At 36.4% G+C, this 17,794-nt stretch overlaps 1 protein-coding gene across 17 annotated transcripts in view; it reads right to left on the minus strand.

Annotated features, from left to right (window-relative positions):
* shep (alan shepard) overlaps positions 1 to 17,386 on the minus strand; it is a 42,853-nt gene extending 25,467 nt beyond the window's left edge. For 12 of the 17 annotated variants that reach the window (XM_046627616.2, XM_046627615.2, XM_046627608.2 and 9 more), the window contains exons 1-2: positions 16,593 to 16,845; positions 14,784 to 15,412 (exon numbers count right to left, since the gene is read on the minus strand). In XM_046627616.2, the coding sequence (XP_046483572.1) occupies positions 14,784 to 14,840 (57 nt within the window). In that variant the 5' untranslated portion in view covers positions 14,841 to 15,412; positions 16,593 to 16,845. Of the gene's footprint in view, positions 1 to 14,783; positions 15,413 to 16,592; positions 16,846 to 16,966; positions 17,060 to 17,166 lie in introns of those variants that run through there. The other 5 variants (XM_046627597.2, XM_046627599.2, XM_046627600.2 and 2 more) reach the window with 5 other exon arrangements.
* Between the last annotated feature and the right edge of the window lie 408 nt (positions 17,387 to 17,794).

The following is a 17,794-nucleotide window of genomic DNA, read 5'->3' on the forward strand; positions in this document are numbered from 1 at the left end:
GGGGTTGAGAATGCAAATAGTCGGTGATCCACTCTGGGCTTATGGTTTAAGTGGGTCAAGTTATTGAGGACCTTTGGTGACTCGTTCTGGTTTCGATGTAAGCTCAATATTTTAGCAACGGTAATTTGAAAATACTGTTAAGACGTAGAACAAAGCAAAATAATATTGTTTTCTCTGACAACGGAATATGTAGCATTCTCAAATGCAATGGTATCCATTATAATGACTACACAATGAAACAAAAGCCGGTAAGAAAACAAAGATCGCCTCCAATCGCACGATAATAAGACATCGTCGTCATCGTCATAGTCATAATCATCAGTCACGACAATAAAACAAGTTGAAATATGAAAGATAGGAAGAAAACAAAGTGTAAAAGACCATCGAGCAAAGCACCTCCACTTACACTGCAACGGTTTGCAATATCAATATCGAATGTGTATAAGCACCGTAACAGCATAAGGAATAAGAGGAAGTGGAAGAGGAAACTAGGGAGTCGAAATAATCCATCATCGGGGTGGTGCCACGGGTTCGATGCAGGGCTGCGCGAGACGACTCGACTCGAACCAAAGGGCGGATTCACAGTGGCATCGAGGGGATGGTGGATGACTGCGAGAGAGAAAGAAAGAAAGAGTGAGAGGGAAAGGAAGGAGGATGGAAGATTGCGGGTTCAACGACCTGCCGAAGGCGCTTGCGGCTGTTCTACGACGACCAGATGCATGGGCGCTATGCTCTGTCTGCGGCATTTCGGTCACTATGACTACTACTAGACGTATGTTTGTAACATGTATGCATATACATGTGTATGTGAATGCTGGAGTGTAATATAAGTAATATGTAAGTGGAGAGAATTCGGTGAAACACGGCACAGCGCAGCATAGTTCTCGGTTATATCCATCGTCCATAGACAAGATGAGATACATACATGGCATAGATAGGGTACGTCATGACCATCGCTCACTGATTGCGCTGAGCGGCTTCTTCGAAGCGCTTGCGTCATTAATTCATCCTTCTTGTACGAATGTATGTGCACGGAGTAAAGTCGAGTTAGTCAGTCAGTCGGTCGGTCGGTCGGTCGGTCGGTCGGTCGGTCGGTCGGTCGATCAGTCAGTCAGTCAGTCGGTCGGTTGGTTGGTCGGTCGGCTGTCGATTCGATCTTCTTGTCATATTTTTCTTGACTTAAGCCGCGTACCCACGCAAATATATCTATATATACAATATTACATTTCACAGGAATCAATAATACAGCAAAAACGAATTGTTGAAACTACAAGAATTCACGCGAAGAATTGTGTCAATTTTCTAGTTTGTTTTTTATCCCTAAAGAAGAAGAAGAGTCACGAAATATTAAATTATACTGTTACAGTTTCAATTCCTTGGTTCGTTGTTTGCTCAAATTTAATGCGCACGCGCTTCAATTCAAATACGGCTGTTTACCAGGGTGACCAACCGTCACAAACATAACCTTAAAAATGTTAACAGTTGCCGCTGATACTTGTTTTCAACATCGACACCTCGGAATGAAAATTTTTTAGGTTATGTCTGCGACGGTTGGTCACCCTGACAAACAGCCGTATTCGGATTGATAAGAGGGTGCGCACTGAATTTTAGCAGATGACGAACCATGCAACGTTAGGAATTCACTTCTGTACAATGTACACATGTACGAACATGCTGCAGACACAATACAAATAAAAAAGAGAACACATATGATCAATTTGTTCGTGAGAGAGAGAGAGAGAGAGAGAGAGAGAGATAGAGGAGAGATAGAGAGAGAAAATAAAGAATCGTCATGTAATCACTTGACGATTATTTCAACGTATAGGCCATTTAATATAAAACCTTATAATATTAATAGACCGAATTACCGAATGTTGACTCAAACGATCATATACGTATATGTTTACATGTATAATAACAGTAATACATAGTGAATACCGTGACCGCAGACCGCATAGAGAGTATATTGTTATTATTATTATTATCTATCATTATAATTGTACGGGATATAATCTATATGTCCATAATTTGTAGAGGCAGGGAAGGACGATTGGAGCCGCGTTTATTTAACATTATCGAAGTAGGTATATATGCGAAACGTGACGTGTAAAACGGACACCGTATGTATATAACGCCTATATACCCATGGAGTATATCACACACAGTATGCACAGTGATACATCAACCGACCGGATGCTACTTCCTGCTTTAATAGCGCGAGCCTCTGCTGTTGCTTTACATGCCCCCCCCCCCCCCCGACCTCCCAATTTTCTTTATCTCCGATGAAAAAAAACGTCCAGAGTTTTAAATAGACCGAAAATTGTATCATGTATAAATAATAAAATGTCGGGTCAAGCAGCCGAAGTTTACTTTTTAAATTAACCAAATGTAAGAGATGAAAATATAACACGATGTGACGAACCCATAATTACTAACCATTTTAAAATTGATTATAAACGAATATGAATCGAGAGAGAAAAAAATCAATTATTGTACTGATTTGTGATTGTTTTGTTTTTTTTTTTTTTGTTTTCGTCTTTTTCTCGCATACGTTCTACTGCTTCTTTTCATTTTGTATAATTAAACAAGAGGATAAAAAAAAAGATATAATCTACATTCAATGCAGTCACTGGACAGAATTCTTACAATTTCGTGAAGTTATATTTTATATTCATTGATACATTTTTTTGTTATTCCGGTGTATAATTATATAATATATTCGTCATCGAAGTATTGAATGAGAATAAAAATGACTGCGCACGTTGATAAGGAGCACGAGAATTATAATCGAAAATACCACAGCACTACAAGGCGTGTGTATAAATATAATCTAATTATAATATGTACTATGTATAAAGCCTGCAGAGAGTGACGAGGTCACCGAGTAAGAGATAAGAAGAATATTATACCCTTATCCTTAGTCTGAAAATATATATCTAACCGTTAGCATGAATGTAATGTGTTCAATGTATAGTATAAATAAAATTAAACGATAATAAGAATAATATTTTAATTTTCAAGCAAACATGTGTAGGACATTCCATGCGAATTGTATCGTGCAAATAAAACGAATGCCTGAAATGCAGTATGTTATACTTTTGAAAAGATTCTACAATAATAAGAACGAAGTATAAAAAGAAAAGAATAAAATTATATAAATCTGAAACTTTGTTGTTATGTATCTTCCTTGATAGTTAATTGTGGATGAAAAATGAACCGCTTCTTTTTATTTTACATAGTTTACTTATATAGCGTAGGTAATCGGTATAATTTAGCAAAAATTTGTTCACATTTTGAAAAGATCATGAAACTAATTTAATTAGCTCGCACAGCAAGTTTAAACGAATTAAATTTATAATAACTTCAATAAACAAGACAAATTGGAAACACGGTTCGATAAAATCTTGATTGGGATGAAGAGAAGGGGAGAATTAACGAAGGAGTCGGAATACGAGGAGAAAAACTCGATTACACGGCCGTGTTGGATGCACGCGATGCAGTCTAATTGACAATTACTGCAGGAGTTTCAACACTTGTACATGTCCTATAATTGTGGCGTCGCTCCGGAAATGGATAAAATTGTATAAAAAAGAAAAAAGAAAAAGATATCTACACGTACGCGCATCGAACGGATCATATTCTAGATAAATTTGAATTTTTTTTATAATCTAATTTGTATAAAATACTCGATATTTGTTGTTCCGTCTTTTTTTTTCTCCAACTTAAGCATTATTTGTGTATATAGTTAAATAACGATTTATGTATAAATTTCTATATACATGCAAAGTTATTGCGATGTGCTCGCGGTTGACGGAAATATAGAGACGATGAAGAGAACGGATGATAACCTGTTTGACCTTTTTCTTCTTCTTACAACCGCAAAGCGTAATTGAACCACTTGAGTCGGTCTCGTCTATGCGGCTACATCATTTATAATTATAATAATATACGTACTTTTAACGTATATTGTATGAATATAATATACATATGTCCGATACGTTATAAAAGGACGAAAATATCGAACTTTCAAAGACGCGAGAATCTGATATGTGAAATTATGAAAACATAGATAGTCCAAGTATAGAAAATGGAAAATATAGAAAGTCGAAGTGCAGAGAGACAAAAAAAAAAACAAATATAGAAAGGTGAAAATATAAAACAGCAAAATCTATGATTTGTAAACGATTCTATTTTATCGATACTAATTCTGACGACTCTACATTTTAGGATTCTACATTGTACATCAAGCTTTCTATCATATATGTTTTCTTATTTCACCAAAGCTCGGCTTTCCACAATATTAAATTCTATAAATAAAATTTTTAAGCTTCTTTAAAAATTCGTCATTGTGGCCCTTTTAGTTCTTGACCTTTCTCTATACTTTTAGCCATGCAGAAATTGTATCCTACGTTTGTTACATACCTATGGATTAAAATTTATAGCAGAATAAAAGAGAAAGATAGATAGGTGAGAGAGAGAAAAAGATGGAGAAAAAGAGAGAGGGCACATATATATATATATATGTCTACCTGTAATAGTTATAGCTGCAGGCTAACGGTGAACAGATTCTAAACCGTTCACTGGACCCTGCAACGAGACAGCTTATAACCTGGCTGCATGCGCGAGCATTGCAGTCATGTGCGTTAATACAAACTACACGCGTACACATCAGCCCTTCCGCATCTACGCGAGACGTAGATTCGCATTGTGCAGCGCTGTGCCTTAACCCTTTGAGTCACAGTCGTTATAATTATTCTTTTTTTGTATATTTCAAAAACTTTGCAAATATATTTCTTCGCGCTTTTTTGTTTTCAATACACGGAAGTAATCGTTGCGATACAATGTAAATTATTATTGTTAGAAGCAAATTGATTGAAAAAAATCGTGACGATTGAAGGAATAATTCGTTTTCGAGAAAGTTGCATATTTTACGTAAATTATGTTTTTGCTTTCGGGGTCGCTGATTACCAATCTGAAATCGGATTTCACAAATTCAAGATGGCCGAACCAATATAGCGGACGAAAGTTTCAAATTCGATCGAATCCAGAGACAAAGCTCTGTCCAGGGGTTTTCGGGGTCGCTGATTACGAATCTGAAATCGGTTTTCACATATTTAAGACGACCGATCCAATATGGCGGACGAAAATTTCAAGCTCGATAGCATCGTAAATCGGATCGCATCGTAAACTCGTGTTATTTATAGATACGTATGTAGGTATTAACATTACACTCGAATGACTAATCACTGTTCAGGGTGTATATTATGTAAATTATATAATAATACACGAATGCATATTATACGTATGTATAATATACGTATTAGGTACAAGCGCTAACGTTTCTGTTTTTTTTTTTAAATTTTTTACTGTTTGTTACTACTTTGCTTCCTATCGTTACCGAACGACTTTTTTGTTTCCCTTATCTCATGATTTCGAAATTCAATTATAACAATTATCATCATTATTCCCAACATAGTATTACACAATTTATATTTACGCAAAACTTATAATACATGTATATACACGTTCATATATCGTATTATTGCTTGCAAATTGATGACAAAACTCGTTGTATAGTCGGAAAAAGGTGTCGAAAATTGACAAATTAATACACACACACACAGGCGCGCGCGCATCGGGACCTCATAAAAAAAAAAAGTTTATAACGCGGTAATAAAAGAAATGGACTGATTGTATGTTTCGTTCTATGAAATGTTCGCCGCTCAAGGTGGGTGAAAAAATAGAAACGAGGAGGCGACGACGATGAAAAATGAGTAAATGTGGCGACTCGAGGGGCGCTTTGCACCCATGAAAAACGGGCCTGAACAAGGCACAGTTAAGTCGAACTTCGACTCCAGGCCGAGTTGAGGAGAGAACCAGTTACGCCGGCACCCACCGTCACATACCAGGCATTCCGGTGCTTCACCTTGAGATATGCATGCAAGGATATATGCAACTACAAACCGCGAGTCTCTTCTCACCGTACGAAAGACGAATGCATCTCCGAATAAATTACCCATCCGTTATTAAATACGCGTTTGACGTTGAATTTTTCAACAATTAAGGATGAAAATTTTACCAGGCATCGTCCGAATGAGAATTTCAAAATAGAGAGACAGAGAAAAGGAGAGACAATTGAATAAAAATAACCTCTCCCAGAGTGCAATTTGTTAGATTAAAATTGTTGATCAGGCATATCTTAAAACTATTGTGCTTGTATTTGTAATTGTTGTATTAAAATTGTATCGATCTTGATGTAATTTATACTTGACGAATTATTCATACAAATTATTCATGTCCATGAATAATGGAATAAATAATAATCGGATTTATGTATCTATATACGTGTATATGTACTTGTTGTATCGAAATCCAAGTGAAAACGAATTGGCAATAAATAAGCTCGAATATGTTACGACCCGCAATAAATAGCATCGACATATTTTTCGAATGTACAATGTTTTTTTTTCTCTCCCTTTCCACATATTAACTGCAAAAATGTCGTCGACTTTAATTATGGCAAATTATAAATAAACGCGAGGAATCGTCTGCGGTTATAAAAATATTCAGTAACCTATTTGAATATATGTACGTATATGTATATTTTAATAGTAAATCGTGTTGCGGATTGATGAAAAATTTTAAATCAAAATGACAAAAATACCGAGATCACATTTTTATTGCTTCGATTAAAGCTAGAAACAAACGAAATGAAACTCTGCGGTCCTTCAAAAGTGAATTTCAAACTACACGGACACACAGTTTACACATAACTATAGGTATGTATAAATACACATAAAAATTAGCGTATTTCTGCAAGGCACCGTTTCCGGTACCGTTAGTTACAATTAATTCCCTGTACGTATAACCGTCGCAAAATTACCAATAACTTGACTCATGCACAGAAACCGTTGTAGACAAAGGCCGATGATTATCATCAGGATCTCAACTCTCTTTCGTATGAGTCAGTTGTTATTATTGTCACGATGTTCCGAGCTACAGCTGTTCCGCAATTCGTGCAAAGACGAACATTGCAACTCGTCGCGAAATGAAACGAAAGCAAAAAATAAAAAAAAAAAGCAATAAAAATAAAAATATTACAATTATCCTAACTCTTAAACGTTACCCTGATTTTTATTAGATATTTCACACAACCGGTTGATTATTTGCAGTTGATTAATTTTTTTTTTTTTAACAAAATCAGAACCGACGAGAGCCGGTGAAACGATCACCAACGAGGTCGGCTTCGCATGGAATTCCCCGCGTATGTTAGAAAAGGTATAAAAACGGGGTTGCAAGAATAACTTGAGTATGAAAAAAAGAAAAAAGAAAAAATTTCAAACAAAGTAGAAGATGAAAAATGTGAATGAAGTAGAGACACGTGTCAAGTGACTCGTGATTCTTCGGGTATCTCTTCTCCTTCCACTTTTTCTTCTTCTCTTTCTTCATCATCATCTTCTTCCTCTTCTTCTTCTCTCTGCGATATGGCCCCAGGGAAACCCCTCGAGTATAACTTATTGTTGTAACCGGTGTAGAATGGGCCAGGGTCGTGTTCCAAACAAGAAGCTAGACCGTGCTCTATCCTCCATCCTCTACTGTACCCGATTACGTACGTAAGCGTACAGGATGAGCATAAATCAAGTATAACAACAATAAATGAAAAAAAAAATAAAAAACAATAAACCAATAAACAAATAAATAAACACCTACAGTCACTGCGATGATTGTTACTAGAGTGATAATAACGATCAGCGTGTTATATTCGTTCGCTTTGATTCAGCGTTATTAGATACTATTATTCTTATTTTGTTAAAATTACATTTTGCTGCTCTCTTGTAATATTCCAACGATTCGAAATTCGTTCATTCTTTTTTTTTGTCCCCTTCATTTTGCTCTTTCATTTTTTTTTTCTTCGACGTCGCTGCGCGTCGTTTTATAGGATAGATATGACAGTGTTAGGTGTAGGACATAAAGACCGACGACGCCGACCTGAAATCCATTTTACCAGTTCTAGGCGCGCCTGCGGGTAGTAGGTATTATTCTTAGACTTTGTTCGACCAGGAACAGCTCGAAGAGAGGAGGCGACGAAGACCGGCGCGAGTAATTATTCAGAGCAGCTTATATGCAAGATAATATATATATATATATATATATATATATGTATACACACGCACACACAGACACATCAGGGTGGCCGCTAAATCTCCTTCAAGAAATTCCCCGACTTTTCTACATTTTCCAGACAAACATTTTTTCTTTTTTTTTTTATCATTTTTGAAATTATCGTCTAAAATCGTAATAATATATACGTACAGGGAAAACTGTAAAGGTTTTTCAGTACTCGTAAGCGATTCGACCTACATTATACATATACATAATACATGTATAATAAAACGTCGCGTTGGGTAAAAGCAGATGCTTCACACATGTAACATGAATATACATTTGCGTTTGTGTATATATAGAAATAATTACGGTAGGTCGTTGAGAATTTTTTGCAAGCATAATGCGAGAACTGCGTCAGATAGATTATAAGACGGAGGCCAATGTGCCAAACAAGATATGCTTATAATAATGATACAGTTATGTGGAAAAATGCGTCGGAATGGAGACCGCGGTTTAAAAATCCCGTTGCAACGCGTTCTAATGTATGAAATTATTTACCTTCAATGCGAAAGCGTGCAGGAATTTTTTCCTCGCTCGTAACGATACGTAATTGCATACACGCGTACATAATGTTACATAGATACTTCAGAAGCGATAATTATGTGCAAAAGAAATTATTGCGAAATTTACAGTTTCATCGATATTTCACACACGTATAAGACAAGATGATCTAATTTTTGGTAACAAACGAAGGTGTGTGTATTTTTTTTTTTTTTTTTTCATTCCTAGCAAATAAGGTACGTGAATCGAATTTTGTCTGTGAGAAAATTGCGAGGCACAATTATTGCGCAGACTTTGAAACGAGGAAAGGAAAGATAAAAATAAGGGGAGAGATAGCAAGAGAAAATGACTTGACGAAAAACAAGTGACTCATCGGTTGCGCGGTATGCCTATACCTATATATGAATATGGAGTGACAAATGTGCAGCTATTGTATTATTGCACCGTTGCACATTGTTGTATTGTTATCTGTGTCAAGCTTGTATTATCTTTTCCTTAATCTCTTTACCGCAAGGCTTCTTGGAAGAGAGGACTATCGCAGAAGAAGGAAAAATTACAAAGTTTGGCTCAAACGTATCCCCAAATTGCGTATGAATTTTTTTTAACTAAACAAAATGTCTCAGCGTTTCTATTTTTATATTTGACTTGTTTGTTACATTTCTGTTACTAGATACAACAGAAATTATCGAGGGGCTTGTCACTTAAGGAATCATTAAACCATCTCATCCGAAATCAGACAGGGAATCGGCTAGAAGTCGATAGAAATCGCTCGAATCGCATGATTCCTGATTTCCTCGCGATTTCTCAAATTGTATAGGAAATCATGAGGAATCGCCAAAATAAAAATCATACGATTTCGGGAATCACTGGGAATCACTCGTCCATTTTCTAACTAATAAGCAAGGATTTGTCTCCTATTATAAGTGAAAAATATTCAACTATTGATGAAAATGTTTGTAATAGAATAAAAAAAAATTATTCTAATTTCATTAATAACCTACGTTATTGATTGAATACCCACGTACCCGTAATCGTAATTTAATTATTGTTAATTTATATAAATTAATCACTGTTCATTTCTTGACGGTATAGAAATCACTCGTAATCGTTTGAATAAGCAGAAATACTTTTAGAAATCGCTGAGCCACCGAATTTCCGAGTTACCAGCCCCTCGCAAATTGTTGTAATTTTACCATTTCAATTGTCGTATCAACATTTAATTTGTACTTTTTACACATTTTTTTATTTTTTTTTATCCTCTCACTTAGTTACACTTTAAAAAAATGGTTAGATCAAACCAAAAGTATCGGCGATCCTGCCGGGACATTTTTTTTTTTCTCACCGTGTATGTAAATACGTATACATATATTATATGTACCAGAGTGGTCGTTAACTTTCAATACATACTTCTCACTTCGGAAATCGATCGATCTGTAACGACGAAGAAACAGTGTGTGTGAATTATTTCGTATATTTAGCTTGATTGGAAAGGATACCGAAATCGATTTCAAATTGACGAATTAAAATAAAACAGAGAGAGGGGGGGAGAGAGAGAGAGAGAGAGAGAGAGAGGGGCGTAGGTCGACGTACGCCGCCATCATTCGCAAAACGGACGCAGCGTGCCGCAACCACAAATAATCGATATTCCAGCAGCGCCTATAGAGGAGAGACCGTCTCTCCTTTTCGTCTCCTGATGTCTCTCCCCCATCTTTTCCGATCGTTCCATCCCATAGTTTCTATTGCGGTTGCAAAAAGATCCCCGTCGTTATATATACTTGTTGAATACTTCGCATTTATTTTCATTCGCGTTGGAATCGATGTAATTCATACACATTGTTCAGTTAAATTTTCAGACAGTAAACATGACTCGTAAAAATTTATCGGTTTCGCGTGAGAATATTTTTTTTTTTTCTAACAACTGTTGTTGTTGTTGTTGTTATTATTGTTGTTGTTCCTAATATTGTTATACTACGAAACTTGATCAATTAAACTATCGTTCGTGGTGTGAAAATGATTTTTCCGCGGTTATACGTACAATTGCCAGTTTTCTTACTTAGTTGTTTTTTTTTTTTTCTTTTTCTTCAACTTCATTCTTGTAACTCTTCTCGCACGTACGTGACAATATACGATCGCGGTGACAAAATTTTGCAATTTTATTTCGGTGGAAAGAGAATAAAAAAAAAAAAAAAAGAAAAAAAATCAATCCTCTCAACTTCTGCCCGCATAATTAGCAGACTTGTAAATTTAAAACAGTGTGAAAATCGTACTTGAACGTGAGAAAATTCGAGACTGAGAATCTCATGCCGATATCACGTTTTGCATACTAGTTTTTATAATTATAACCATTACGCGTAACTTATATAATACATGACGGAATAATTACAATTTCTTGGCAAGAAAAAGGAAGGAAGAAAAAAAAAAAAAAAAAAAAACGATCTGTTTTATACACACGATACAATACGATCGAATACGCATTTACAAATAACGGAATTTATCCACTATATCCAATGAAATTAATATCACTAAATTCATCACTCGCAGTGATCGATTCGAATGTTCTTTTATTTCGTCGTGATAATCTCCGTATTGTTATTATTATTATTATTGTTGTTGTTGTTATCATTATTATTCTGTAATTTCTCTTCATTCAACGAGAAAACTGAAAGTTCGTTTAACTGCACCGAGTTACATAACGAGGCTGTGTCTATAAAACGGTGCGTTTTATGATAACAATACCCTGTATAATCGTATAACGTTTGCATGTATAAAAATTGATCCTAAAAGGGGAAAAAGATCGGTTGCGTTTCTATTTTTCTTATTTCATTTTGAGCGTGATATTCGATCTCGGCTATGCGGAAGATTTTTGGATATATTATAATACGCATTATATTACAAAGATTGCAGGAGTAGCTGCATACAAAAAAATCACATACGAGCTTCAACTCTGGACAACGTGGACAGAACTTCCCGAAAGTTAAATTGTTCGTATGCATGTATGTATGTATGTATGTATGGTATGCATACATCGGTTAATAGAGGCAAAGAAGCAACGAGCGGTTCGTCAGTTATTGATTAATTTCGTCGCGGGTTTTGAGGTCCTGCAGCAACGGCAGCAGCAGCCGGCCATAGGCCTTTTATTCGCCACTTTATCGCCGTTAAATAGTACTAATATTGTATCTAACTATTATTAAAAAAATAATGATAAAAATAGTAGCCGTGACATTAATCAATCGCAACCAGGACCGAAAATAGTTAGGCCGAGGTCCGATGAAGAAGTTAGACACGTTATGTGCTAGAAACGTCCTCTCTAGATGAAACGTTTTCTATGGCCGACTCAAATCTTCGTCAGTTCGTAACGAGAGGCTCAATGTAAAGGAATGATAAGGTCCACCATTCGTTAATTAACTTTGTTCGTTGTAATATAAAGTCATGTGGGAGTTTATTTGGTCCGGACGAACGAGTAACCTCTTAAACTATACACCACACAATTATTTATTAAATATTGTGGGTGTATCGTTATTGATTAGAGTATAGGGTCGTTGACAGAATTTAATATCTTTTGTTATTATTGTTATTAATAAAATTATTATTATACCTGTAATACTTTATGTTATAATAAGAATGATTGATTTGTGCAGGTTACGAACAGCGTAAAATGATGTTATATGATTTGTTAGAAACCGAGCGCGGTGAAAGTGTAATACAATTGTAATCGTATTATGATGGTTGAAAAATCATTGCATTCTCCCAAGTTTTATGTTCCTCATTTATTATGCGCAACCGATGTTACCACCCGTTAAATTCCATTGGCTGAATATCCGCAAAGCTATTATAATACGAATAAAATGTTGTAATATAAACGCAAGGTTTGCAGAATCAGCTGTTCCTTTATTACTTATCGTTGGTGTATAGTTCATGATCCGAATGAAAAATCGCTAAGGACGATAGTCATTTTTTTTTCTTACGATCCTGCGTTAAACATGTGACATCATATTCGAGACGAGGGAAAAGAAGAAAACTTAGAACAATGTTGATGGAGAATGTTTAATAATATTGAGGGGGGGGGGGAACTTTGCAATTTTTGCTGTGCATAATAGACCATCATAACAATATTCCTCCATATATATATATATATAATATCGAGAAATAATAATTTACTTCCTGGACGAATCGGGTTCAAATCTCCGAAACGAACAAAATATTATGCGGTATAATAATAATAATGATTTAACTTGACGTCTGTTTAAATAATAAATTTTAATCACGTAATTGCGTGCAGTTCTGGAACAATTATTTCGCACAGGTACAACTTGGTGAAAATTAGGAAGTAAAGAAGCTACTCGGGCTCGCACATAAAAGTTATATTTATTTAATTACGTACTCTTTTTTCATCAGATCGAAAGAATAGATAAAGATCATAAGATATCAAATTTTCGAACAGTCGTTAAAAAGCTAATTATGAGAATCTCGATATAGGTTAATATGCGTATAGAGAAGTTAAGGTGTATAAAAGTAGATGAAAAAAACAAAAGAAAGCTAAAATATCTGTTTAGTAAATTTCTCATCGGTTTTTGTTATGATACCTGTATTCCAATCTTTCTACATTTAGAAATTGTAACTGTATTCAAGCAATTATCGCGTTTTCTCAAAATTCGATACTGCAATCCATAGATTCCATATGGTCATCGTACTTTCCAACGTACCCCCCTTTCTACCCGATTTCATTACATTATTTTCGCTCTTAAAGGATCTTCATTCTCCTGTTTTAGTTCTCTGTTTCTTTTCTCTTTCTCTTTCGTATTAATACCCGCTGCTGCATCATAAAATCAACGATGAAAATAGAGATATTGTCAACTATCGTAGTTCGCACTGCAAGTTTGTTTGATTATTATATCCTAGAGTTTAATCAGGCTGAAGTTAGCAACGTAATCGTAATAATGCATTTTTAGAAAAACTCGTTATTTAGCATCCTTAGGATAACCTGAAATGTAGTAAACGGTTAACAAATCATCGGCAAACTCTGGTCTTGTAAATTCAACTTCTTCATTTATTCCAAAGGTGCAAAATAGTAATTTTTGTTTCAACGTTTCGATACGTTAACGTTACTAACTTCAGCCTGGTAGCGTTTAATCAATTACTACAGTTATACCACGGTTATACCGTATTGCCGTCAAGTGTTGATCGATATCGAATAGCAGACGGTATTTATTCGAAATAACGGTTAGGTACGTACGTATGTACGTACATACATCTATTGTAGGCATACTAAAGCTGCCAACTTAAAGCATAAAAATCGCCAACAGTATACAGTGTGTTCGCGCGTGCGTGCGTGCGTGCATGCGTAAGTGTAAAAAGCGTAGCAGCGAACGTTATTAAAACAATTAATCTCGGTAGAAACGAAAAAGCGAAGCCAAGTAGGTATGATAAAAGATAAAACATAGAGTACGTGTGAGAGAATGGATGGTGGTAACGGAATGAGAGTTACTAGAAGGAAAAAGAGAGAGATACTGGGTGGGGCTGACGCCCCGTGGCAAGCTGTCAAACTACACCGGCAATGGGACCTCGCCTCCTCCTCTTAATCCCCGTCGTCATCCTTGTCGCACACGCGTTGCGCACGCAGATGCATGGTTTATAGAGATATATGCGTGCACCGGTTACATACATACTACATTTAACATTACACGCCATCGCAATCGGAGAGAGAGAGATAGAGAGAGAAAAGCGGAGCATTCCGTCGGCAGAAGAGCCGACCGAGGATGATGGCGACGCTCGTCTCTGCGCTTAACTATACTCATACCGACAGCGAGTATCTCGTGTACGTGACGACGTTACGTACGTAAACGCGGGGAGAATTGAATCGCGTGCACATATGCGTATACAAAAAAATATATATATATGTATACATATAACCACACACTCGCTATGCATAAGCATTTAAATATGACGCGTGATACGTGTAAGGTATCATTTATACGTGTTGGTGGGTTAAAATTGGTGCAAAAAAAAAAAGAGATGCAAACTATATGAGCGGAGATTATGAATTAATTATAGATAATATTATTATTGTTGTTGTTGTTGTTGTGTATAATGTGGATATATAATCACAGACCACTCACCATCATTTTGTAGTTGAGTTTCCTCGGTGCGGCGTTTTCCATTCTCACAGCCATCATGCGAATAGTAATAATGATAATAGTAATAATTATATAGTTGTGCAGCAGTCTATATATGGAACTTCGATTCTTGTTTGTATATTCTTCGATGAAACAACGATGTTTCGTCTGATTTTTATTTATCCTTCTTCCTCTTCTTCACCCTCCCGCCGTCCTATATTTTCCTTTCGACGATTTCTCGCGGTTGTCCTCCTTATTATCCTTATACCTCTTCCAATAAATATCCTCCGAAAAACGCTGCCACAATTTGTTGTTTTATCGTTGGTATTGTCGTTATTTATAATTCTTTCCTGTTTCTTCTCCTCTCGTGCTCGTACGACGAGAGAACTCCTGCACGGTCTATTTATTTATACGATATACGTGTATGTGTGTGTATATATACGTATTATTATAATATGTATATAATATTGCACGTTGTACGCGTGTTTAGTATTTCCGTCGTTTTTCTCGTCTTATTACTTCTTCCTCCCCTCGAAGGATCGAGCGTGGCACGCGGTAAAAAGTCTCTTTCTTTCACACACACCCACCCACACGCGGAAAGTATATAGTATAGTAACTATAACAACACCCCACTGTAATGTTAAAACAAAATATTATACTACTAAAGTAAATAAAAAGAGACGTTCACCACCATATATATATAAATAAATAAATAAGTATTAGAGCAGCGAGAGCAACAGTAAGTCACTCGAGAGTCAAGTTTACCGAAGATACAAAAGGAGGATATGTAATAGAGCCTTGTTAGAGTTACTCTCGGTGCTCTACGATTCTGATCCTCCCGTAAGCGTTACACCGATGAAGGAATGTGAAAAAATGTTCAATTTTTATCTATTGTACGGATATAACGTGTTTTTATTCAACCAACGAAGCACTTTCGGCCGGCCGACGTGGGTCTCTCATTTCGATTGATAAAGATAAGGAACGTGAAAAGAACAGAAGAAATAACGCGCGGGGGAGAAGTAAGTAAGTAAGTAAGGAAAGAAAGAGAGGCGGTGGATAAAAATCTCGCCGGTACTTTTCTCAGCGGCGAGCCATATGCATATGTGTATGTGTGTATATATATATGCAGAGATCTGCGAGCGGAGTGCGACGGACAGGAGTGGAGAGGAGAGGAGAGGAGAAGTGATGAAGAACGCGAGTAGCTCTGGAGAGCGAACGAGAGAAAGAGACAGAGGGGGGGGCACGGAGGGCGGAGAGGGGGGGAGATAGCCGATGCGAGACGGATGTCGAGTGTCAAAGGGTGTGTCGGCTGTGCACGTTACAAATACATACGACGCGGAAACGCGAATAGAAAGGGAGAGAAAGAGAGAACGAATTTAATTGAAAGAGTATGAACGCGGATCAGATGGGACGACCGATCATCGAAGACACACTGACGAATTTAAAACGCTTGCTTAGAGTCGGCGACGGTCCGTTTCTACCGTTTTGACGAACCGAGTACATGGCATGTTTAACCCCGCTGCACGACTACCTCGGCGAGTTCTTTAGATACATGTATAGAAAACCATACGGTTCGATATTACGAGTTGGAAAACAGATTGAAAGTAGTGAAGAAGGAAGAAACACGAAACCAAAAACGAAAACCCTTCCTACTACACAGTCATACGTGTATCCATGCATGGGTATAAACTGCACTGTGGCAAGTAGACGTATCATGCATGCATAAACGTATGGGTATTGCTTATTGCAGTGAACATAGTTTTGAGATAATTTTTTTTTTTTTTTCTCTTGTCTATTCTTTTTTCAAATTACCCCACACACGCACAATCACGCAAATAATCACTAGCGTCGGATGTATCGCACAGACACAACAATTTTTTGTGTTTCTTTTCGCGTTTTTTTATTCTTTAGAAAAATAGATATTAAACGATTGATATTTAATATTGTTGTACGCGATACAACGTTCCAGGTGTTATTTTATTTTCTCTTTCAATATTAATTATTTCTTCTTTTTTTTCTCCCGTCTTTTCACAAGCCAAGCGTTACAGGCAGCTATATTGTAACACTTTGAAAGAAGAAAAAAAAAAAAAAAATCAATTTTACATTACAATATCTCGTTTGTTTTATCGACCGCGTTTGCTTGTTTTTTCTTTCGTCGTTAAATTCAATTCTTATTATCAATGTACTTTATTTAATCCTTTTGTTGCCTAATTTCCTCTTTCTTTTTCAGTTTTCGTTCAACGTATTACATATATTTTTCACACATATATACATATATATACACACACCCACATATATATATATATATGTATATATATTAATTTGTGTTTGCGTGTGTGTGTTTCTTTAATTTCGTTATTTTTTGTTTTTTTCAAAAACTATTCACTTGTTATACAATTATTATACTTCTTGTTAGGAAACATTTAGGTGTGGTGTTGTCTTGTAGGTAGAGTCTAAGCTACTGCCCGGCGAGTTTCGCCCATCTTGACCGAAACTGAAGCGAGCTTCCGCCCCGCAGCGCCACTGTCGCATCGTTGGGGCTCCGGCGGCCGCACCTGTTTCTTCATGCCGCCACTCAAGGCACCGGCCGGCTTTCAGCGGTCCTTCCAGAGTGGGGGATGAAGAGGGGGTGGGAGACAGTCAGTCACCCCCGCAAACCAGCCGCCGACGACGACCTTTGGTCACCAACCCCCTCGGGCAAAGTTCATCACCTAAAACGTATTGCAATAACTATAATGATAGATTTGTCAAACGTGCAGAGCTGTGATATATATACGCACAGTACCACATGTACAGTAATGTTCATCAATAGGTTCCCAATGACTCACTAATTTTTTTTTCTTGGAATCAAAAATTAAACGAGTTTTCTTAGATATTTTACGTGTCTATGATCAACGTGTCGTTTGTTTCTTTTGTCACTTCAGTCTACTTATACATACATATATATACATATATATATATATATATACCGAAGTATATACTGTCAGTGTGTCACTTACGTTGCTAATCATTGG

Source organism: Neodiprion pinetum, chromosome 5, assembly GCF_021155775.2.
Source record: "Neodiprion pinetum isolate iyNeoPine1 chromosome 5, iyNeoPine1.2, whole genome shotgun sequence".
In the NCBI taxonomy this organism is placed as follows: Eukaryota; Metazoa; Arthropoda; class Insecta; order Hymenoptera; family Diprionidae; genus Neodiprion; species Neodiprion pinetum.